Source organism: Daktulosphaira vitifoliae, unplaced genomic scaffold, assembly GCF_025091365.1.
Source record: "Daktulosphaira vitifoliae isolate Bord-2020 unplaced genomic scaffold, ASM2509136v1 Scaffold_2, whole genome shotgun sequence".
Lineage (NCBI taxonomy): Eukaryota > Metazoa > Arthropoda > Insecta > Hemiptera > Phylloxeridae > Daktulosphaira > Daktulosphaira vitifoliae.
In genome coordinates this window covers 38760048-38785443 of record NW_026099573.1, presented here as the reverse complement: position 1 = coordinate 38785443, position 25396 = coordinate 38760048, and the positions used below count along the sequence as shown (strand labels likewise).

The window sequence follows — 25396 nt, the reverse complement described above, 5'->3', positions numbered from 1 at the left end:
CAACTGTCATTTAAAAATATTTTCAAGAATATCATTTATTTAGCTGACACTTTATTTAAAAAAAAGGTTTAAGTTTTTAAGATTAGTGGATAATTTTTTTCTACTCATAATATACACAAAAATTGTAATTTTTTGTTTTTTTTTTGCGGTATTTTTAAACACGTTGAGCAAGTAAAATTTTTTTAAAAATCTAAATTTTTCACGAAATGCAAATTTGAATCTATATAATAAAGTTAAAAAGATTCTCATTTAAATTTCGGAGATAGACTTTTTTTATCTATCCTATGCCATAGCCATCACTGGACCATTAATAACTACACCAACGGTTGCAATGAGGCACTAATCGGATTATTTCCGTTGCATAGAGAGATTTAAAGCTCACGCCAAAGCAATAGCATTAAGATTCCACAACTTAGGTATCCGGACTATGGGGAGCGACACTGTAGAACACGGTAAAATACTAAAACAGATAAAATAGGGCATTTTGGAATACACCTTGGATAGTCCATTTATCTCTTGGGTACTACTGACAGGACATGGTCACTTTACGCAATAAGGGTCTTGGAATCACAGATTCAGGAAGTGTGGAGTATAAGAGTTTAATAATTTGTGAATGTGAAGCCTTATCACAACTGTGATCAAACTATTCGATTAAACCTTTTTCCTAAAAAAATATATCAAAAACTTAAGACCCAGAGAGATACTTAACTTTGCCCGAAAGACAGGATTCTTTGGAAATCAACAGCGGGCGACTTGATAGTCCGCCCTTTATACAAGGCTAGGTATAATGTAATAACACTTATGTGTATGAGTATTGGTATGAGGTGTGCTCAGTGAACCAACAGGTCTGAGTGCATGTGCATTAGTTTGTTAATTGGCAACATCATCTTGGCTAGGACCCGAAAATGGACAACAATTTAAGTATGAAGAACAGTTAGTTTGTGAACAGAATTTTTAGAAGAACTATAGTAGTAACGCCGAAATTGAGTAGCAATCAACAACTGTCTGTGGAATAAAAGCATTTATGAAAGAAGACGAAGATTAAGGTAATACGTTTCGTATAGATGACCCAGTTGCAGCTCAGTGTAATTATTATATACTCCACAATGTAATTTTTAAGGAGTCCAGCACCACGACCAAATTATGGGTCGTCGTATTTGATGAGTCTATGAAAACTACTACTAACTATTCACTCAAAAATATTTTAATGGTTGGTCCAATTACACAACCTGATCTGTTCGACATAACGCTTTAGACTTTATAAGATTGCATTATTGGCAATGTGTCTAAGATGTACAGACAAGTTCAGGTTTCTGAAGTGGACCTTGCATTTCAAAAAATAATATAGTCCAGAGAAGTCCAACCGTTACAACTTAAACACTAGCACATATGAAGCAGGTTTAGCTTCATTCTTTGCGACCAAGATATTGAAGCAAATAGCTTAGATTTATGCTGACCATTATCCACGAACAAGTGTATCAATTAGTTTTACGTGGAGTAGACACTTTAGAAGAGGTTGAAGAATTGTATCGAAGTATTTAAGAAATATAGCATTCATGTGGTATGCCACCAAGTAAGTGGTGCTCGAACTATCAATAATTATATATTCAATAACGCGTTACCTGAGCCTCATTATTCAGTTGATTCCAGAAGAAGCAACTATTTCTTTGGAATTATAATGGCGTCGCTCTAGCGACGAAATGATATTTTCAAATCAGTGCTGCATCTCAAGACAATGTATGACATAGCGAGAGCTATTATCCATCCCAACAGTGTATTTGATCCTTTGGGCTTCTAAGAACCTGATATGGTTCGAGTTAAGGTCATTTTTCAGAAGTTATGGCAATTGAAGTTAGACTGGGTCGATTGGTTAACAAAAAATATTCAAAATAGTGAGCGTTTATTTGTAAAAGATTTACACAAACTTGATTAATTAAAAATTGTTAGAGCTGTTAAAAAATGTATTCAAGGCCGAGTACAGCTTCATGTAATGAAGCTATTGATTTTATTTGAATACAATTTTTGATAACTGCATTTTAATCATTTGTTAATTATTCTTAGTATTTAAGTTGTAATATTCATCTTGTTACACGATGTTTAAACAATAATCTTTTTAGAAAAACCATCATTGAAACTGTCGTGGTCGCATCGCGACTCCAGCTTTACCGTTGTGTATGGCGATCGCGGCGCTTCCCCTTCCGACAGGTCGCGCCATATGGAGTGGCCGACGGGTGGCGTGAACCGGTCCAGCCCGGCGACAATTAACTTTTTTCAATCATCTTTCAACCTCCTTACGGAACATCACCGGGATATTGTTACGCACTTATTGATACATTGATTAAAAATATATGTTAAGTAATATTTAACCACCGTGTGATTATTTATTTATTTATTATAAAATAAATCCTGTTTTCCACCACAACAAAACGATTTAATGTCGGAAAGGAGAGGAGCGATAGAATTATCTAATAAACAAATACAGATTAAAAAAACTATTCAGTATGAGTATCCTGTACCGAAAAGACTTTTAAAGCCGAAGAGAATTGGAAATACTCGAATAGAAATTTTTGTCGTTGCTCATATGAAATATACATAAAATGTCGTATCACACTTTAAAAACTCATTTAAAAACGAGCAACTAGGAAAATGCATGTAAAACGATAGAAGACGCTGTCACTTCAATATTCCCCCCATACGGGCATTGTATAACCCAACCGGATTGCCTGATAATAGACCTCGTGACCGGTCCATTTAGTCTCGGTCTGTGGTGGTTCGATTACGCGCTATCAGATGGGTTGGTGTACTTTTTACATCTTTTGTGTTAGAAATCGTACGATCACGCAAAGGAATAAAGGATGTTCGTTGTTTTCGAGAATATCGATAATTTTGATAATGATAATAACGGGTAAAATTATTTATCACTATGATAATATCAAGACGAAATATGGATATTTTGATAAATCGTTTGATATTGATTATTTTTCATCTTTTTTTTTAATTTTGTGGTATAACCATAAATTTTTATTAAATTCAAAAATTAATTGATAATTTTTATAATATACAAATTAATAATAATTGTAGAAAATACTATAAAAATAATAATGGTAAAAAATACTGTGAACCACTTCTACTACTATAAACCACTTTTATTACATCCACATTAATCGCGTTAAGAAACAGTGGGTAAAATTTGAGTTTCATTCGTCCAACCTTTTTTGTCCCTTGAAAGGGGTTGAAAATTTGTAGATGAATTCAGTTTTTTTTAACATAACTAATTGAATTTGACGTTAATAAAAAAAAATTTACCAAACTATTTTTTAAGAATATGTTATTATTTAAAAAAGATATTTATTAATTTTCTTTTAATTTGTTTAGTGATTTAATTATAATTAAGGAATAATATAGGTAGTTGGCAAAAAATATTATTCTGTAAATAAATAAATAGTAAATAATTACTAAATAAATAGGATATTGATGAAAAAATTTCATATAGAAATTTTTTTAATCTAATTATTAATTAAAAATAAGTACCAACAATTTTTCTGTAACCTTATTATTTTATTCCATGATTGATTTACCTATAATATATTTCTTTTATTTTAAATAAATTTCTATTATAGAAATTATTCAACATTTCGATGATTGGGGTCATTCATTAATTCTGCTGTCAATGACATCTGCAGGTATAAATTAAGATTTTTCAATATCTTATATTGCAGGTCATTATACTAAGTAATGTATTAAATTAAACCACAGATTTATTACTATTTAGATGCATTTATAGAGAAATTTAATTATTTTTGAAAATAAATCTACTGATAATTTATTAGAACGTGTAAATACTATGGATGAACCAAATTCACCTACACATTATCTTGTGGTAAGCGTAGAAGTATTAATGGTGTATCTGTTGTTAAACAATATTTATTACATTTAGCTTAGATGCGAAGCTGAGAAGGTATTATTTTTACTATGATGTGTTTTTTTATTATTATTTTTTTGAGTCTATGACCACTTTTCTTCAGCTCTCGCCGAACCGAATTATTTCATCAATACGTCAAAAGATCACAAATTTCCCTCGTTACTCATAAATAGGGGAAATCACCAAAAAAATTACAAACTTAAATCTCGCTAATTTTCGATAATTTTGCAATTTTTTTTACATAAAACTGCCATAACATTTTGAAAGATATATAAAATCAAAACAATTATTTTTTATAGACACATAAGGTTTTTACACATTTTTTTTATAAATCTGACCTTTAACTGCTCACAAGGGAGGATTCAAAATGACAACTTTTTTAAGTTAAACTTTTGAAAGTGTTCTAGAAATACTGACAATTTTTAAAATAATATCTTAAATAAAAGCATATGTAATATAATTTAATATAGAAAACAAAAATTTCAAACTTTATTTTGTCTTCATAGTGAAAATGACTATCGTATTTAAAAATTTTTTTTTTTGTGTTAAAATTCTGGGTTTTGCATTTTACTTTATTTTAAAATACCTTATAAAAGTTTTTGAGTACGAAAAAAAATTTTAACTCATTTTATTTTTATCACATTTAGATCCAATAACTTCAATGAATATCAAGGACCCCATCAATGTAATCTCTTCTTGCAAGAAGGAATTTTTTATTCATTAAAATATGAATAGGTTTTTTTTATGTCTTTCATTAATTTTTCTCAGCTCTCACTTGACCAACTTTTTTTAACGATACATCAAATGATCACGACTATTATCTAGTTAAAGATATTACCCACAAAATTTGAAAAAATTTTAACTTAATCAAATAGTTACTTAAGTCACATTTTCCATATAGATATAAAATCTTACATTTTTAATGTTTTTAAAGTATTTATTGACGAATTAGGTTTGATATGAAAGGTTTCAACTACAAAACTAAATAATTTTACTTTGTAATTCATTAATATTTTAATTTTATTTGTGTGTATTACTACCAATCTATAATATTCAAAAGTTTTTGATAACATATTGCTAATCATAAATATAAAATGAATTATTTTTAGTTTCACATGAATTTAACAAAAACTTTTTACAATTATAATCAAATTTTATAATACGTTCAGTTAAGTAGATTTTTTAACAACATTTTGATTGGTATTATTAGTTAAAGTAAATCATTAAAATTAATTAAGTTCTGAATATTTTAATTAAAGAATTTTTTTTTAATAATAAAATTACTTAAAAATGATTACTAAGATTTCTTTTTAAGTGTTCTATGACAGTTAAAATGCAAAAAATATATTGAGCTTTTGTGATAAATTTACTGTAAATAGTAATTATATAATTTCTTGACTGCATATTAATCTTAACAATACTATTTTAATTTTTATAAGAATTAAATATCATAAAATTTTCTATTTAATAATGTAAATTTCAAACTTGTAGTTAAGTAAAAGTTATGATAACAAATTCAACTTGTTTTTTATTATAAACTTTCAAAATATGATCTTTAAAAGACCAAAAATATAAGTTAATAATGATATTTTGCACTGATTATTTTTATCATATTACAATTCAAAATCTCTAATAATTATAAACATTTTTTTTTGTTATTTCTATGTAACTCTTAGTGTTTAAATAGATAATAGAATTTATATATTCAGAACTATTTTCCTTATAATTTTATGCTATAGTTTTTAACTAATTAGTAATAATATCAAAAATTATTATAAAAAAAATATAATTGCTAATTTGAAATTATCACGAAAAATTGAATAATAAAAGTATATTTTTGACTCTGATGAAAATCTTTTGCAGACCATTTATTCATAATTAACAACAAATTATTGTCTAAAAAGTTTTGTGTCAAACCCTTTAATTTTTATACACATTTGCCATAAAATTGGTAACAACTTTATATTTTGTTATAAATCCTCCAAAAAAATTACAATACTAAATTATTAAATATCGATCTCATACTAATTTAATTGATAAAGTAAATATGAATACATATATTATATTTCTAAATCAAAAAAATTCTAATCAGGATTAATAAAGGAAATAGGAATTCATTTTGCTTTTGGCATAATCCACCAACTTCTTAAAATCAAACACTATCTACAGATTTGCATCAAAGCGTTTCTTATGATAGTGATTGTATTCACTGTTAGATATCATCTACACTTATTCCAACTATGACACGTTCACACTGTGTCACGACCTCACTGTGCTACCATTTTTTTACTTAATCGTATCTATTGATTTGTGAAATGTGATTTCATAACATCTAGTAGAATCCCCTGTAGTCTGGTCTTTTATTGCAACTCCAACTAAATCTTCCAATAATGATAATAAACTATATAATTAATAAAATAAATAATATTAAATATTGTTTATAATAATATTTAATTATATTTATAAAGCCAAATTTTGTTTTAGAGAAAAAAAATGGTATGGTTGCAAAAATTAAAATTATAATAACCGTTCTTTCAACTAGATTTCATGAACAGTAATTATTTTTTATCAAATAAATAATTATCATCGATTTCTCCAAAAAACTATAATAAAAATAAATTATTACTAGACTTTTAAAATCAATTTTTTAAAGTGTTTTATATCATATGAAATCATAATAAATTTTATAAATAACTAGCTGACCCGACAAACGTTGTTTCATCATATAAATTATTTCTAGAGAATATTTTGTTAGAAAAAAATAACTAAGTTTTTGTAAGTGTGTAAGGATGTGGTATAGAAGTGGAAGAGGTATGGAGCGCTGTGGACAGTGATGGAATATAAAAATTACAAAACACCAAACATTTACTTTTTTAATTTATTGAAATTGATTCTTTAAAATTATATACATATCACTTATAAAAATGTTACAAAAAAATAATATCAATCCCTTAAAGCAACAGAGTGTAGAATATTTTTTGTTATCCCATCATTCGCCGATACAAACAAACTGGATGGTTTGCCCACACAAATAATTGTCCGTGTGAAAAACATGATGTGCTTAAATCTAAGCCACAGACAAACATCGTTTGGCCCTAAGACTTATTGATAGTCATTGCAAATGCCAATTTAATTGGAAATTGAAGGCGTTTAAATTGAATTTGCAATATCTGTGGATATAATAGGGATTCGTGATAGTAATATATTTTCACCTCGGAATTGCCCATTTAAAATGAGGGCGTAAACACGATGTCAGAATTTATTTAATGTTCAAATGAAAAATGCATTTTCAACCGTATCTTACGAAGTGTTTAAAATATGTGACGTCAGATAGTGCGTGGGAAGGAAACGGCGATTCAAGAATTGGTTAAATATTAATTAAGAAAAAACTAATTTAGTTACAACTTTCATTTTTTGGGTGTCCAGTTTCTTGAGTCGTAATCATTAACCATGCCGAATTTGGACCTGATTGGCGAACATACAAAATTTAATTGAAATTGGTTAAGCCGTTTTGGAGGAGTATAAACACTGTGACACGAGAATTTTATATATTAAATATATGTATATAGATTCATGTTTATAAAATACTATTTGAGTAATTATCAGAAAAACATTTGTCTATTTGCTCTCACCAAAAGAATAACCATTATTTTATAATTAAGGATCGAATTGAAAGCAAATAAAACATACTAAAAAAGTTTACAGGAAAAAATATATTAGTTTAAAAATGTATTTCATTTAATATAAAAATAGTTTATCAACTCTAAATGATCAAGCCGCAATTTTTTTCATATATACTACACAAAATACTCGCATGTATACTATTGAATGTAAACACAATTTTTTCATTGGAAGTATTTAATTTAATGGGTTTAAGAATTTTAATGGATGTAACTGCTGGGTTCCGTCCGGGAACGCCTCAATTTTTAAAAAATATTAAAGTAATGAGGCAAATTCTATAGACAAAAAAAAATACTATTTCATCAATAATAAAATTTGTAGATTTCTTTTCAACTAAATTATGTATAATTTAACATTCAAATTAAATCAGAATCGAATAAAATGTAAAATGAAAATCTAAAACTGTAATAAATAAAACAACAAAATCCGCTAGAAAAAGTAAATAAATAACAATCATGTAGTAAAAGTAGCGCATGAAGTGCACAAAATGGTAACTGTAAAACATATAGTTTTTTCAAATGTTTGCACATTGAGTAGCACACATCTTTTGTGTTATTTGATATTTTTATATATTTTAAAATAACATTCATGTCGTAAAAGTGGTACATAAGCAACGTGTATCAAAAATTGATTTAATTGACATAATAAACGGAGTATTTAAAGTAGTGATGGGCGATTAACTAACTAGTAATAAAATAAGACAGCCCAGAAGGTCTATTTATAGCAACAATTTTAATTCACTATTAACCATTTGAGTGACAAAATCAAACAACGATTTTCAGCAGATGGTAAAAGTATTTTGAAAACGGTAATAAGTTCAACATAAAATGCAATGTACTTTATTCAACTACATTTAGAGTATATTTTTGAAAAATCTAACAGAAATAATTAATAAAATAAAAGTAATTTATGTATTGAAAACACATAGAAAATAATAAAGATATTAAAAAAAACAGGATTAATTTTGGTTTAAATGTTGTACTTTGACAGATTTTTTAAAACCTCTTTTCATATAACAACTCTATATCCAGTAAACCTAGTAATATTAAACCATACAAATTTTGATTACAAGGCGGGTCAAACAAAAATTAAAAAATATTTAAGCGTCATTGAGAAACCCTGACAAATGGGTTCCAAGTAAAATATAAGATATTAACTTGGCAATAGAAATGTTTAAAATATAAGCATCCTTGTTTGGTGCGTAACCGAATAAAATTCAAGAATTGTGTTAAAACGTTATAGTTATTGGCAATTTTTTTAAATCTTTAAGTTGTAAATCTCATTTCAAAATTATATTTTATCTTGAAATAGTTTAGACGTTTTTATTGCCTATTCCACTGCCAATGACGTTTTTTTCGGGGTAGCGGAGAATTCCCCGGGCATCATTTTTCACCCACCTTCTCACCAAAACCAAGTGCTATACTAAAAAATTGTACCAGTTACCATATCGGTAACGCAGCCATAATTATTTTTACAAGGAATATGGTTTCAATTGATTCAATGACCTTTTTATTAGTCTTTTACTCCAAAAATTACTAAAATTAAAAATCGCTATTCAGTACAAGGAGAGTGGTAAGACACGATAAATTCTCACTACCTTCGATCAAAATTCCCAACCGTCTCAATTCTTTTTGAAAATGCGCCTTACCATCGACGTACCTCTTATTTTGCGTTCCATTTAATTTTTAAGGACTGGGGTTGGCTCTAACTTTGTTCTAGACAATCGCCTTAAGCGCAAAGTATACACTAAAATGTCCCCGTTCTATTGTTTTCGAGTATCAAAAATGCTCTCGTATGCCCATTAAGGGGCGGCGCCACTATTATACCCCCACCCGGTTAGATCTGAATACAAACGGACGTTCCACATTACACGCCCTGTAGTGTCAGTGTTCCTCGGCGAAACGTTCGCCATACTCTGGTCAGTACACAATTCAATAGAAAGTGTCTCGATAAAACAACAGCTATCACCTCACATTTCTACTTATATTATTTTAATAGCGATATTTATTTGAATTTCGTCGAATCCAGAGTTCAATGAGAACTTTTTGTACAACACTACTGTTTAAGTTTCTTAAATATTTGTACGCCAGTTCAGTATACTGAGAATAAAATAGTCGTATTCAACTATTTAAAAGTTTATTATTATTATTATTATGTATATATATGAAGAATGCTTAAATAATACAACATAAAAATGTAAAAATTGACTACAAACTAAATAATATCGTTTTACTTAATATTAAGACACATGTAATAATAATAATAAAAATAATAATGATAATAATAATAATACAAGTTAGGATGTGTTTATAAGAATAAAAATTGAAAACGTATCACAGATTTATATTCACATTACAATCTACAAAATATATTCTAAAAATCTTATCGTATAATATAAATATCTATCCGTTTAAAATATATATTTATAATTAAACTAACAATAACGAACTCCTCTCCCTTTTTTAAATTACATTTATACTTAATTAATTATTGATAACTAATATTACATAAAAATTAATCGTACGCCTATAACCTAATCGTTAAATAGGTTACAAGTGTCGTACACTTGAGTAAATAAGTAAAAACAGCTTAGGATACCCGACCCTGGAGCGGTTCGTTAATCGAAATTTAAATACTATTTTAATTTCAAAAATTCGTTACTATTATATTACTTAATAATTACACATAAATATATATATATATTTCATAACCGTATGTTATTCTAACGAGAACCCGTGTACCGCAAGACAACGCTAAAAAAGATTTTGGTTCGGAGAACGCGTTTTGCTCCCTCGGCTAGAAAAATAAGAACTGCGCTTATTTATTTATACCGATTTCACCCCCACCGCTATTTATGTACACGTTTTGTCAATCGGGAGAGCGTTAAAAACTTAAGAATAAAACGATTGCCTTTGTCGGCCGACATGTCAGAATTCATTTAAAAATGTATGATCGACACAAGAGTTACATTTATGAATTATTTACAAAACGGTAAAAGCTTAAAAAAATAAATAAATAAAAATTCATTTGAATACTACGAGTTACGACGCCGTCTGGGATTATGTTCCAAACGGTTTAGCCTTATTCCGTACATTAGTCCAAGTTAACGATCTACAAATAATAATAATAATAGCTTTCACGTATAGATGATGTATTTAAAAAATCCGTCCGTTTAAAATATATATTTTTATGTACAAAAAAAAAATTTTCCTAATCATAAGATACCAACATTTTTAAACAATAATTTCGTTCAATAATCAATATAGATAAAACACAACGACTAAAAAAATACCAACAAAAACACAACACATAAAACGTAGACTCGACCACGGTTTACCGTTGACTCTTTCGTTCATCGTCCACCACCACAACCACCACCACGCCGTCGTTAATCGCGTTCAACAGACTTGCGACAACCGTTTAAAAGCGTCTGAGGTATGCCGGCCCTCTCGTTCCTGAAATCCAAAACGCACCGAGTTAAAAAACTCCGGTAATTGTTTTGAAAAACACGACATAGAGATACGCTCCACACACGATCAATTGTTTACCGTACAAAACGTGTACGGCAAATGCATTTTTACACAAGTGCGCGTGATGGCAGTATAACATCGAGGGTTTCAGGAAAAATAATTAAATAATATACGACCAAACCCAACCGTTTATATATCTATGTCGTTATTGTAAATAATTTTAAATTAAATCGTTAATTAATTACTAATATTATTTTTTATTTTTTTTTTTTTTGTTCGTAAATTATTAGTGTATTTTTTTTTTTTAAATTAACTTCTTATTATTTATTTTGGTCAGTCTAGCAAAAACGCGATTGCAATTAACCCGTTTATCGTTTATAGGTTTGTCGAAAGTATATCGACATTTCGCGTTATCTACGTGCGTACTTGTAGCAACATGTTGGCAAAGTTTGAGTTTGTGAATTTGAAGTGCCTCTTGTCGTAGAACTTGAGCAGCGCGGGACTGTACGGGTGTTTCTCTTTCAAGTGGATATAGTGGACTTCGGGCTCGTTGGTCGTGTGCCCGCATTCTTCGCAAACGTACATCTGTAAAAAAATCAACGACACAAATCAGTTAGCTGCAACACTCGGGCCGACCGCACCGCACTCTGTCGACCGGCTGGTTGCGAGCATAACGAATTCTCACCTTGGTTCTCCTCTCTTTGTACGCGTACTGGTGATGTACACCGTGCACTTTTAAACAGTGAGATTCCAACGAGCATCGCTGAGTGAAGGACTTTTCGCACAGATTGCACTTGTAGGGTCGAACACCTGAAAACGACCAAAAGAAAATTCCGTCAGAAAAACCAATAGTCCAAAAACGATTTATTACTACTTATTATTTATAACCCGACCCAACCGACACGCGTTATGGTTAGCCGAAAAATAATCCGTCGCCTACACACACTTACCGGTATGCGTTCTGGTGTGTCGCTTCAGATCGAACGTGTCGTTGAAGCCTTTGCCGCAGAACGTGCACAGGTATCGTTTGACGTCGCTGTGGCACTTCATGTGTCTGTTCAACAAACGTTGCAGGTTGAACGTCTTGGAGCACAGGTTACAGCAGAATTTCGACCCGGACTTGTGGCCGGCGTCGGTTGACGGTGACGACGACGACGAGTCCGAGTTGGTGACCGACGGCAGCGGTGGCGGCGCACCGATCCTCTCGGGTTCAGCCGAACGGCCGAGGACCGTCGGCGGAGGGAGCGTGTCGTGATTGGCTAATGGGTTCTTAATGCCGTGGCCGCCGTTGACGAATTCGAACGGCAGGTCGTTGGGCAGACCGAGCTGTAAAAAATGAAAAAAAAAAAACACGATTAGTCAAGTCGGGGTCGGTGTGCGAACATGGGCGGGAGAAATGAAAACAGCGAGACAAATATATGTACTTTGGCCGTGAGTTTACTGGCGAAAGAAGAATATTTGGGTTTCTCTACTGACGGGGTGGTGGTTGTCTTTCTCACCCTGTGCTGTAGAACTCTGACGTCCAGCGACGAGTTGCTGTTGTCCTTGCCGTTGTGCGAAGGCGACACGGTGCCGTCCATGCTGACGCTGGCCGGTGACGGGGCCGACATGCTTGTGTTGGAGTCCATTTCCAGCGAAGACAGACCGGGCGACAACATCATTTGTCCTCCGCAACCCTGCGAGCGAGCGACACATAAATATTACAATAATATAAATTACTATCAAATATACATGTATGTATATAAATATATTTTATTCGAGTCGATCGTTTACACGACTCGACGTAAAAAAGGGCTAATGATTCTTACGTCGACGTTTTGTGGCTGTTGTAGCTGCACTTGTATTTGTAGCTGTTGGAGTTGTTGGTTGGGCCCGTCGAAATTACCGTGTGATAAACGGTCTTTGGACATTTCGTAGTTGTTGTAGTTGTGACGGCATGCCGATTGAGCGCCGGCGGCGCCGTTCTGATGAAGATAACCGCGTTTTTCTGGATGCGATTCGGAAAAGCCGTTTCTGTGTTCGTTGAATAAGTGCAGAGGTTGTTCGACCATCGACGGAGGTATACATTCTTGAGGCTAAAAATTTTTTAAAAAAATGTCTTAAAACGAGTTATTACGAGACGAGCTCTAGTCGTGGCGCGGCGTTGTTACTCACCTCTTTGAAAAACAGTTCGGCCGCATCGGTCAAGCTTTCCAAAAAGTCGGGATCGGTGGGTCCGGCAAACGTCAACGTGGCCGTGAACTGCAGCGGATCGTTGGAAGTGCCGTTTTCCGAGTCTGCCATGATCGCGTCGAAACCGTTTGGTTCCTTGACGTAGCCGGACAGGTCTTCGCAATCGTCTTCTTTGATAACGTCCATGGCCATTAGCGACGAGGCGTTCTGCAGCAGCGAGTACTGTTTGGGCGGGCCGTCCAGGCCAACGACGGAGAAAGGACTACCGCCGGCGGACGTCGGATTTTGGCCCGTATCGTTGTTGTTGTTGTTGAAACACAACTGTTCGGACATGATGAGGTGATGGTACTGGTTGTTGTACTGGGCGGAATAACAGTTGCCACCCGATTTGATGAGGCTTTCGTGGAACGGCGGCAGCGACACTGGGCTGTGCGGACCACCAAAGTGCTGCTTGCCGTTGCCACCGGGGTTCATGCCGCCTCCTCCAGGAGCCATACCGCCGCCACCGCCTCCGCCGCCAAGCAGTCCGGTTCCGCCGCCTCCGCCACCGCCGCCACCCAACGTGTACGAGTGTAGAGACGTCCCTCGGTTAGTGGCCGAGTTCGATCCACTGCCACTTCCCGCTCCAGTTCCTCCTCCTCCGGCACCGGCTCCTCCAGCGGCCTGCTGACCGCCGCCGCGTCCCCGACCGGCCGCAGCCGTCAAGATTCCGTTGGGCGCCTGCACCAGTTGGCCCCGGAGCGTGACAGCAAATTTGTTCTTGATGGCCCGCGCGATTTCCGAATCAAGATCTGACTTCTTTTTCGGCACGTGATAATCGATGGGCGCGTCCTGCTCGGGTTGTTGTTGGACCACTACCGGCGGCGCGATGGGCGATGGACGGGTGCGAAGACACGTCGGCGATTCGGCAATAGCCGGCACCGGTGTTCGCTGGATCACCGATACCTGACGGCATTTCGGCGTCTGCGGCGGCGGTGGCAACGTAAGTTTCGGTTCGGCTGGTCGCGGTTCCGGACTCGGCGATTTGCCGCTGGCATCGCGTTCCGCTCTCACCACGGCCACCGCCGGTTCGGCCTGTCGGGTGCTGCTACTGTTGCCGCTCTGTTGTAAACTGTCCTTGCTGCCGTACGGTATGTTGTCGCCGTCCGACGTGGAAATGAACCTGCGTTTCGGCGGCGGATTCCAGTCGGGTGACGACGGAGGACCGGGTACGGCTGCGGGCATCGACGAAACCGAGTTGGCTGTAGTGGTGGTCGTCGTGGCGACGGCAGCCGGACCGATTCGTCGGACCGGTTGAGGCGATACCGATCTGTTTCTGAAATCCGGTTCGAAGCCGCCGATCCTGTCGTCGTCGTCGTCATCGTCATTGTCGTCTACGACTCTACTGCATACGTTTTTATCTGTAACGAAAAATGAAAAAAAAAATTTAAAAAAAAGTACTTTTAATCAATGCGTTTTTAAAACGGGAAACTATTTTGCCACACCATGATAAAGTGGTACACACGATCGACTATATAAGCGACGGCGACCGTATTCGTTTTGCGTTTAAGCGTACTCTTTTCGTTTGTTTTGTACACGGACTCTCTCGAAAACAACTCCTTCAGGAACATGCACGACCGCAGCGGTGCGAGAACGACTCGTCCGCGACATTCGACAATATCGTAACGGCAATCGGGGAAAAACATACCGGCTCCTCCGCACCACTACTTCCACTCATAACCCTTTGCTGCGAACAGCAAACAATATGATAGTAATTGACGGGACACGCACCACACACCGTACCACACACCGTACCACATCCAAAACCGTCGTCAAGGACACGATGGTTTTATTGTGCCCGTTCGTCTCGACGTGGGGTGACAACGACGAGCGCCGATTATAATAACGCCGACAAACGCGTCCGTGACCCGAAGACCCAAAAGACGATGAGCCGTCGAAGACGGGGACGAGATACTTAAATGTGGGTTTTTTTCTTTAAGGTTCAGGAAAACGATAAAAATCGATGGTATTTTCGACGGTTGCATGAGCAGGACGTGCGGCGGGGTAATGGGCGAACGCGTCAAAGACCCGTTTGATCCGAAGATTTTGGACCGGATTTGAGGAGGCTACGGCCTAAGAGGATAAAACTCGAGGTGACGCGATAAGAAACCCGTTTGTATGCACGAGATTTTTTTGTTTGGGTCGCCGCCGCAGCGGTTCGTTATCACATGGCGTAGACGAAATATGTAAACGAAAACGCAAAATAAATTAGAGGACCTCTTATCAACAGTGTGCGCGCGATTCGTCAATGTAGCAGCGCTTATAGAGACACTCGCGTCTGAAATTCTGCTGCCACCGTGACCGTGTCGTGCACAGTCGAGTCGCACGACCGTAACGATCAATGTCATTGCCGCCGCCCACACGCGTTCACCGCAGTATTATTGATTTTTTCCAACTGTCGCGCGCATTTACCGTAACCCATCGAAAAATGTTGAACGCAATCGCTCGAAAGCGTAATAAACGGCGAATTAAAATAAAAACCAGTTTTGTTTTTTATGCGTCATCGCCGCCGCCGCTTGGTCATATGAAAATTTCTACCGTTTCCCGGAGAACGAAAAATCGGAAAGCGTGTAACCGTCCGCAACTTTTTTGACGCGTACGAGTCACACAGACGGCGATACACGACCGTGTGAAACGTATTCGGCAAATTTCCAATGGTTAATCGAGTTCAAGGAAAAGTTCATAGGGCGCGCGCGTCTGTGCGTTGCAAGTATAACGGCCGGTCGTTAAAATCTCTCAAGGACACCACTCGTATGTGTGTGTATTGTCTCTCGGTGCATTGTTGTCGCGTCGCAGACACATGCGAATTGTTATCCGTGTAACGTCGAACGCAATGTGTGGTGGTGGTGGTGGTCAACTTTGGCGGTCGACGAGGACCGGAATTAAACGACGAAAAGCACAAAAGTCGGATCGTTCATTATGTCGAATTTTTATTTATCCCGACGCTCTAATAGCCAGGCGTTCGTTGTGCCCCCCCCCCAACCGTTTAAGACGTTTAAAGTGGCGCGCGCGCATAGAAAAATCTAGCGAATCTCGTCGCCGAAAACGAACGCACGGGCGCTTAATATCGTCCACGACCGATTACGGTCATTCTCTAGTAACGCACTAGCGCTGTGTAGTTACATTTGTTTACGCCGCCTCGTTACCCGTAACGGTAACGCGCGCACGTCTTAAATTCTTTATTGTGGCCGCGCCGTCGCCCATCGCGTACCAGTCAACGCGGACGATGCAATAAAATTGCGTTGCACCGAATCGCATGTCGCACGAACGAGATTTGGGCGCGCCCGATCGAATAATCCTCGACGTTTTTGCGAGGACACGAATTGGTGCGCGTGTGTGTTGCTCGCATATGGTCGACACAAGGTCGTCAGCCGTTTCGGCGTAGCGCACCGCCATTGTTATATCGCCGACCCGACAAGAGGTCGAGTTGTCGTCTGAGCGGTCGGACGGTGGTGGTGGTACGCCGGAGATTTTAACGGCTGGCCCGCGATCCGAAACGCCTCCGATCGAGAAAAGAAAATCACATTGCAAGAGAGAAAGAGTCACGGTCGTAAAATCGACCGAAGAATACGGTATAATTTAACGGCCGACGTGTACACGACAACTCGACGTATTTTTTTAAATACCATTCGTCGTAAAACGCTCATTGGCGACACGGTGTTCTCGATAAGTACGTACTTGCTGAGAAAACCGTATCGCGCCACGTCAGACGTCGTCTTATTGCGTTGATGGTGGACGACGACTGTGTTTTTATTTGTATAGTATTTGACGAGCAGCGATTCAAAACCGCCACCCGACGCATTCCACCACACGTTTTCACCGTTTACGGCGGCGGCCAATACGTCATTGTCGTGCGTGCGTCCCCCGACAAGTGTACGACATAACGAACAAAAATGAAAAAAAAAAACCGCTAGAATTCGTGGCCGTGGATTGCGCCGTGACCGTGGCGTGTATCTAAGGACACGATCGTATTCGCGCAATGGTGAAAACAATGCAAAACGCACTATTCGTCTGGCGTTATAACACACAAACAAACGGCGTTGGCCAATCGGCGGAGTACGACCTCGAGACAGAGGTACACACACACACACACACAGGTTACACGTACAGACATAATGGCACAAACACACCGACACGCACAAACGGTATGGTTTACACGGTACCGCGTTTTGTGCCGAGGGTCAAGCGGATCGGTGCTTGGACTTAATTAGCCATTGTCGTGTTTGTAACGTTGGGTATTTTTTTAGTATTCACAAAAGCGTAGGCGCACCGTCGAGTTTGGCCTTGACGTCGACGGTCGGTTGCGGTTTTTGGACGAAAAACACGACATTGGCACTCGAAAAACGTTGTACAAGTCGAATGTCGGCCGGCGTTTTTCTCGTCGAGGCGCGTGTACGTCCGGTTCGGATGTCGCAATGTAAAATCCGAATAAAAAAGAAAAGGAATCAATAAAACAAAATTTCCCAGAGTATGTGTACGACATACAGTGTAGTGTACAATGACGACGATGCCGGCTGGCATTGGTCTCCGCCGTCTCTGCTCTTCTATTCTGGGTTTTTTACGTCCACACCTCCATAGAGATTTCAAGGTAAAACTCGTTTCGAGTTCATTACGACGGCTTCACGGATAACGGCCGCGAGATACCGTCGACTGCGGCCGTGGAGGTGGAATATCGCGTACAGTATAAACGTGTACGTGTGTGCGTTCGGCATAGACGACGAACGGTTGGGCGAGGCGGGGAAACGAAAGACGGCCATAAGAAATAACAGTGATTCTCACATCTTACGGTCCGTACCATTCCGTACGTCCGCCACCACTCCCACCTACACTACCATTTCGGTCCACGACCCGTCTCCGCTCCTTCCCCCCCCACAATCAATAACGTTGACGCAGCACACGATAACATCGCGTTATTGCTCCGGCATTAGATTTTTTTTCGTTTTCTTTCTCTTACACGCCATAATTAAAGTCACGATACACGAAACCGCGTTTCCTATTTACCTTTGCACACCGCCCCTCGCGTTTCCCTCCGACACGGCTGACGCCTATGTCGCCGCGGTAAGACGGCGACTTGTCAGGGCGCGCTTTTTTTTCCCATTTTTTAAGTTTCCGTGCAAACCCGATTCCCGGCAGTGCGCAAAGGTGCGTTTTCGCGAGAAATCAAGAGGTGTCCGCCCGTAACGGGGACGGTAAATTCAAAACGGGCTTTATTACTAAAAACAATAAAAACATATCGTTTTTGCACGGCTATATCTTGCGCCGACCGCACTGTGGGCTACTACCCCACACACTGTTATTAAACATTAGTGTTTACACGGGCGACGACGTGATGGGAAAACCCTCTCAACGAGTGTACACGTATAACGCGCATTGTTGACGTCACCAGTAAACGTCGGGTGGTAATCAACTGCCAAAAACAATGGTCGGGTCGTTAAACCGAACAGACACCGCGTTAACAGCGAGCCTGGGAACCGCCGTGTGACAATAGTAGCACCGATTTCAGGGCACCTGTACGGTGCACCTGTACAAATGGCGGTGGTGGTAGTCACCCCTCGGTATATGCGGTCCACGGATGGAAAGGGGGAGGACGCAGCCAGAGAATTCCGACGTGGAACAATATGGCAACAATCACGGCGGCGGTGTGTACGCGGTACGTTATTTCCAATTACTACCCTCGCCGCCAAAAGATTTCACTCCGTTCATTTACGGATGATTCAAGTTTAACGAACGGTTTGCGTTAATTGTATTATTGTTTTCCTCAATGTGTATCATGTAATATGATATATATATATATATTAAAGTTATATATGTGATGTGTTGGCCGCCGCATAATTATATACGATTTATATTTTTCAACAAACAGTAAATGTATCCGTCATAATATAAACAACATTGTACTATTCATCTGACAATACGATGAAATATTGTAAATCGCTTTGCCCGCCAAACGTATTCGTTGGTGCTAATTGCAGTCAGTCGTTCTCATTACAAACATTCGGTCACTTCCTGTACTCGCGCGATTTACTTCCTGCATTTGCAGCATAAGTAATATTGTAACACACAAACGGCTGTGGTGGAGTCCTTGTGCACCCGGTTGTCCGTCAAGGTTTTTCGCCACAGCAGCGTGTGCACGGCGGTTTCGGCCTCGGAGGACCGTTACCAGGTCATGTCGCCCGTGTCGTGCGACACAAATGCTCTGTGCCCATTACTACGGTAAATTATGTGCGATTCTCGATCGGTGTCATTTGTTTTGCCGTCGTCGTTGTTTGGCCCGTTCAAAGTCACGGTCGTCGCAGCGCGAATCGATCGATCGCCACTAATGGCGGGGCGTTTTTTCGTGCAAAAAAACCGCCGACTGCCATTGCGGTAGCGGGCGACCGATAAAAACCAAGACGCGGCGAAACAACAATGAGAGCTGACGAAACGATGGGAAAATCACAGTAGCGTGTAACGCAAAAAAAAAAATTATAATAATAGTAACCAACATTAAGAATACCGAAAAAGAAAAAAAAAAGCACCAGCATGAAAGACAGGCGGTAATTATTAATGGCAAATCGTCGGAACGCGCATTGTGTGCTAGTTTGCTGACCAACCGGCGTCGAGTGTCTTCGGAGCGTTGAACTCGCTGCTGTGCCAGCGGCAGGAACAACGAGCCGTGAAGCGAAACGAAATTGACCTTGTTTTTTTTATTTTTATACGCGCACCTAAATACGTGTACGCGTCTATATACGAGCTCGTATATTGTATAAATATATATGCACAATATATTTATACACATATATGCATCTGTGTACGTGAAAATCTTATTGTGTTCGGTTTACGCTCTCTGCGAACATCGTACTTCCTCTCTGCCCACCGTGCTTTGTTTACTCGCGCACATTATTCGGAAGTACACAAACCGTGACCCGTTCGCGCTCAATGTGAATTTTCCGTTCTATGTTCGTGTATTTCGGTTTTTCTACATAGACACACGACCGCGTACGCTACCGACAATCGTAACGGAACCTGATCGGTCCGTCGTTTGCATAAGGAGACCCCGTTGGCTCGCCGAACGAAGCTTTGTCGAGCGTCACATGAGGGCACGGCTTTACCGTAGTCAGCTCGACGGACGTGGAATCGGTCCGCGTCGTCGGTAATCGTTCGGAATTCTACTGGAAGCACCTCTTCGAGCGGTCGGTTCCGTCGGACGACCCGCACGCAGTGATTGTCGGGCTGAGAAATTTGAAGAAAGTGTGTACGTACGGGCGACCGGCCAAATCTCAAAACCCGTTGTGGTGTACCCACAACGGGTTTTGAGTTCCACTACGCGTCGAGCGTCACGACGAATGTTGATTTTTTTTTTTGTAATAATTCTCTACTACTGTTCCACGACGTTGAGAACGCCTCCCAAACGTTTTCGGATTGTCTTTGTGCACGACGGCGTAAGGGTTTGCAAACGCCGCCGTAATTCGCACTCCGGAGGCGATGAATATTTTCGGACTAGATCATATTTTTTTTCCCCGTCAATGTCATCTGTATACCGTGTCGCAGCGTGTACACTGCTGTACCGTACACGGTGACCCAAACCGCATTTATTATATTAGTTGATCCTTGGACCCGGACGAGGTCGGCAAGGGACTCGAAACAAGTGTGTGTATCCGCGGAGGTCAGTCGGCGATTCTGGGCTAGGTCCCGTATTGTGTGGGTCGGCATAGTGAACCCAACGAACACGACGGTGGTCCTGGTGGGTTCACGCTCACCAGGAAGTATAGTCGCGTAGAAATTGACGGTCGGTCGTATGTGTGTGTGCGCGATTATTAGCTGCTCCCGGAGTACCTGTTACACACACACATACCCATTGGTACGGTTTCACAAAAACCGTGTTGAAAACCAGACTCGATTTATCGGTGCCGGAAAAAGGTCAACTACCGTATGGCGCGACGTGCATTTACCATTTGCAAACAAAAGAAACATACACGGGTACCTTGGAATTCCTAGAATCCGCGAACCCGAGTCCCGCCAAAATTCAATATTTCAGGATAAATAACACGTAGATTTTTCGTACGCGAACCCAACCGGTAGTGTGTACGCGCACTACTTTCGGACGTCGCGCAGACGACGACAACAATGCCCGTCGTGTGTACACAGAAAGACGATCCTAAAAAAATAAGGTCGTTTTTGGAACGTCCATTATCGTTGTCGCTGTTGTTATTGCACCGTTTGTTCCGGTCCGGAAATGCTTCGAATCAATCGCGAAACGGCTCTGGTCTGCGGTTCACCGGTTTTTCAAATAAAACATCGTCAAGTGTTCCTGACGTGCTAAAGAAATATTAACGACGACGTCACTACACAGTAAAACTCAAACGCATTCCTTTTACGGGATTTTCAGAGTATATTACTACGGGAAACCTATCGACGGCTATTCCATTTGTTTAACGAGATATTAATTAGTCGCCCGTCGTCGTTAAGGCGTGTAAAGACCCGAGAATCGGTCGGAGTCGAAAAACTCCATTACCACCGCCCGAGCATAGCGCGTTCGCGAAGTTACGACGATTTTAATAACAATACCGATATTATCCGAACGTAATAAGTCGAAAAATCAAAACAAATACTCTTCGTCTGGTTATTGTGTGTGTGTGTGTGTCAATGCCGGTACGAAATGAAACAATGAAATATTCATTACGAACAATAGTTGCTCGGGGTATCCGTCCTGGTAATAATCCGAGCAGCGTCAAGCACTTTGTGCACCGGCGTTGAAGTTCCCACCCGCGGAGACTTTAATAATATCACAGCGACCGGCAGACGACGAATAACGTCGTGTCGAATAAAAGTAAAAAATGTACGGGGGAGTATGTCAAATACATCAAAAAATTCTCGGGTACCTATAACGACGTTTCCATTAGCATCGTGCCGATAACAATTCCATTAGCGCGTACCGATATTATTTCGATTCGTGTCACCACCAATCGGACCAGACTTTGTACGAGTCTTTGTTAACTGGTGTTTTTTTTTTTGTTCTGCGCACCGATGTCGGTCCGACCTATAAATACCATCGACCCGTGTACTCCAAGCAAACGCCCGGTCTAAGTCTATAAGTATGTCACCGCAAGTGTTCCTAGAGCGAGCGAGCTTTGGAGGACGAGTTTGTGCCAACGGTCATGCGGGTGGCAGCCGATTTTTGGGTGCGCCACACATTAGGTTTGTTTTTTTTTCTCGGAAATTTATAGAATTCGGAGACAACTCGCGTAATCGGCATTTTCCATTCGTGAAAATAACAGATGACTCACCTTGATGTTTACCGTGTACTAATGACGGCGGTGGAGATTGCAGCCGACTGTGATGGTGATGATTATCGTACTGCACCAACGGATCGGTCGGTTGCGAGTTTCCCTTTTGGTTCTCCAACAACTTCTGCTGTTGCTGATGCAACCGGTTTTTAATCAAGAATATCTTAGGCATGTCGAACGATCGATATGATTTCTCGTACAATTACAAATAAATTATATAAATTCGTCGAAAATTGGAAAAAAAAAAATAAATAATAATGAAATAACAAAAATCCACTGTTACTGTTTTCGCTTGGCTACAAAACGGCTAACCGCGCCGGCGGCATATAACCGAACGCACTGAAATCGACCACCATACCGGTGCTGCAGTGGAAAAACTATCGCGGCCGAAAAACGGTGTACGGAGGAAACAATTAAAAAAAAACACTAGCAAGTTAAAATCCAAAATAAAAAACGCACTGCGCGGTACACTATGTGCGAATAAATAACGCTGGAACAATTGACAAATATAACAACAGGTGTGTGTGCGTGTACAAAACTACAACAGCAGTTGAGCTTGAAAAATCACGGTCACGGAGGTCGTGCGGAAAACACGGCGGTCGTTCGCTGACGGTACGTGACGGTGAACTGTCGTGTTGCGGACGGTGCTGCGGGCCCGAAGGTTCTCGGTCTGGCGGAGGTGGTGGATACGTGGTGCACGAACGTCGGCGGAGGTGGATCGTCGTGCGGTTAGGTGGGGGCGACAAAACAAGTGGCGCGGACGGAAAGAACGCGCACCACCACTGCCAAGATCACGGTTTTCGAGCAACGGCGGCGGATAGTGGTATTTCGAAAGGTACGTTGACGGTGGAGGCAGCGGCGGTGGTGGTGGTAAAAAGACGATTAAAAAAAAANAAAAAAAAAAAAAAAAAAAAAACAACAAAAACCGTAGGGCCGACGGGGAAACCTGTGGACGTGATGTAACCGGTTGCGCGCATGCGCGGGGGTACCGTGCCCCGAACCCGTTCGTCGAGAACACGGTTATGCTCGCAAACAGGTACACGCCGTGTGCGTTTTATTATTATTATTATCGTCATCATCATCATCACCACCATCGTCCTGTTACGGGCTTCCCTCCTACCACGAAATCTGCCGGCCACCGCCATCGCCGACAACGTCTACCGTTGCAAGCGATGGCCCCCTCGTACCCCACCGACCACTCGACGCAGCCGAATCCGTTTGACCAGTTTTTCTTTTCGATTCTCTCGTTTTTTGTATATGTGTTATTTACGTACACTTTACACCCGTACCAGATCTCCTGTTTACCCGCCACACCAGTACGGTGTAATCTCAGGTCGCCGAGTCAATGTCAAGACACGGGCCGTGTACGGTTCGCGTGGACACATCGGATTGCCAGTGGATATAATGTTTCATCCGGTGAATTTGTCTACGCATACATGTATCATTTCATATACATATCCGCAAACATATGCACACACACACACACACACACACATTATAGTAAACGATCGGACATATCTCGTATACACTCAAGTCCAATCAACGCGTGTTGCTTAAATGCTATTTCCTGTGAAAATAACGTTTGGAGTCATTAGCCCAGAGTGGATTTTATTTCCAGTGTTATTTACTCTTACAGTTAAAAATTTTAATAATTCAAATTTTATCGAGACGTAAATTATAAGGTGTACTTTTAATAAAAGGCCACTGACGTTTTATTTTTTATTTTTTACCAAAGGTTCTACTACAATTTTTTTTTACTCTTGAAACCAAAACGGATTCTCTCGGCTGTCGGGTTATTTGCTACGAACACCTCCCGTAAAACGCAACCATTTCGTTTTGTAGAGTCGTTCGTTTATTCGATTTCGGGTTAATCGCGGTCGGGTTTAAAGTTTTCACTTACGGCCGCGTTTAATTCGATTTGTGTTGTGTATTGTGTCCAAGTATCGATCGACGATTACTACACACACAAAAATTTCGGTAAAAAGAATGTGTTACATAAATTCACCGGTAATACTCGATCGGTTTGCCCGTACCGTTTGTCATCGTTGTCGTTCACGATTCGTATTAGATTTTGTTTTCTGTTTTCGTAACAGCGCATTAATGAAACCGTGATTTTTACACGTCACCGACGGCTTTGACTGTATCCGAGTGTGTAAATTCCATCTGTAAATGGAACATTTCGACCTCGAAGACAACGACACGAGCGTACGGGTCGCCCGAATCAATTAGAACGATCTACGGCTCGACGGTTTTTCGGATTACAGAAGAACGGGTTAGGTCAGTTTCTTTTCTGACGTTGTTGACGTAGTGGTCGCGGCGACACAACGGAACAACACACGACCTCGGCGCTTCACGGGCACGACGGCGGGGTTGACAATGAGCTGTATCATTTTGTCTCCGGGCTACCGGCTACTGAAACGATAAATCCGTCACGGCACCGAGTGCGGGGGGTGGTACTCGGATCTTTAGACCGAACCCCGTCGTTTCGTTGTACATTAGCGACGTTCTTTGGTACGCAACAATAATTATCGTTATTTCTCTTACGGAAATGTTTTCTATTCGACGGTACGCGTCGATCGAGTATGGGATTATGATTTGAGTATGGGACTGGTTAGTAGTAGTGGAGGAGGAGGTCGAAGGACGAATTGAATAATAACATTATGGTCGCGTTATAAATTGTAATTATCATTTTTGTTTTGTCCACTTTGAAAGTACGCCAACGTATTTAACGCTAAGCCCTACAGTCTCAAGCAGAACCGGAAGAAGGTTAGGGCGGAGTGTTTCATAAACGAAATAGTATTTCAAAGTCTGTCGATAATAATCGTCTACTGTTTGAAAACGCTTCG

General features: G+C 39.5%; 1 protein-coding gene across 5 annotated transcripts; it reads right to left on the bottom strand.

The window, feature by feature from the left end:
- Positions 1-9805: 9805 nt before the first annotated feature.
- Positions 9806-23225, bottom strand: LOC126900086 (transcriptional regulator ovo). 5 transcript variants are annotated; one of them, XM_050675536.1, is made up of 8 exons: positions 22551-23225; positions 13228-14645; positions 12882-13148; positions 12498-12749; positions 12024-12399; positions 11759-11883; positions 11500-11658; positions 9806-11058 (listed from the first exon to the last, which is right to left on the bottom strand). In XM_050675536.1, exons 1-8 carry the CDS (start codon positions 22720-22722, stop codon positions 11002-11004), a joined length of 2826 nt encoding a protein of 941 aa, XP_050531493.1. In that variant the 5' UTR covers positions 22723-23225; the 3' UTR covers positions 9806-11001. The 5 variants fall into 5 exon arrangements, with proteins under 5 accessions (XP_050531493.1, XP_050531497.1, XP_050531495.1 ...); XM_050675540.1 differs by lacking the exon at positions 22551-23225 and adding an exon at positions 14730-15002; XM_050675538.1 differs by having other exon boundaries at positions 9807-11058; positions 12573-12749; positions 22551-23223.
- Positions 23226-25396: the final 2171 nt, after the last annotated feature.

What these genes read in the sequence shown, in the direction of transcription:
- LOC126900086 (XM_050675536.1), bottom strand. Translation starts at nt 22,722, where the DNA reads ATGCCTAAGATATTCTTGATTAAAAACCGGTTGCATCAGCAACAGCAG. An exon ending in CCGAACTGTTTTTCAAAGAG is followed by an intron (nt 13,149 to 13,227) that starts GTGAGTAACAAC and finishes AAAAATTTTTAG; the next exon opens with CCTCAAGAATGTATACCTCC. An exon ending in ACAAAGAGAGGAGAACCAAG is followed by an intron (nt 11,659 to 11,758) that starts GTGAGAATTCGT and finishes ATTTTTTTACAG; the next exon opens with ATGTACGTTTGCGAAGAATG.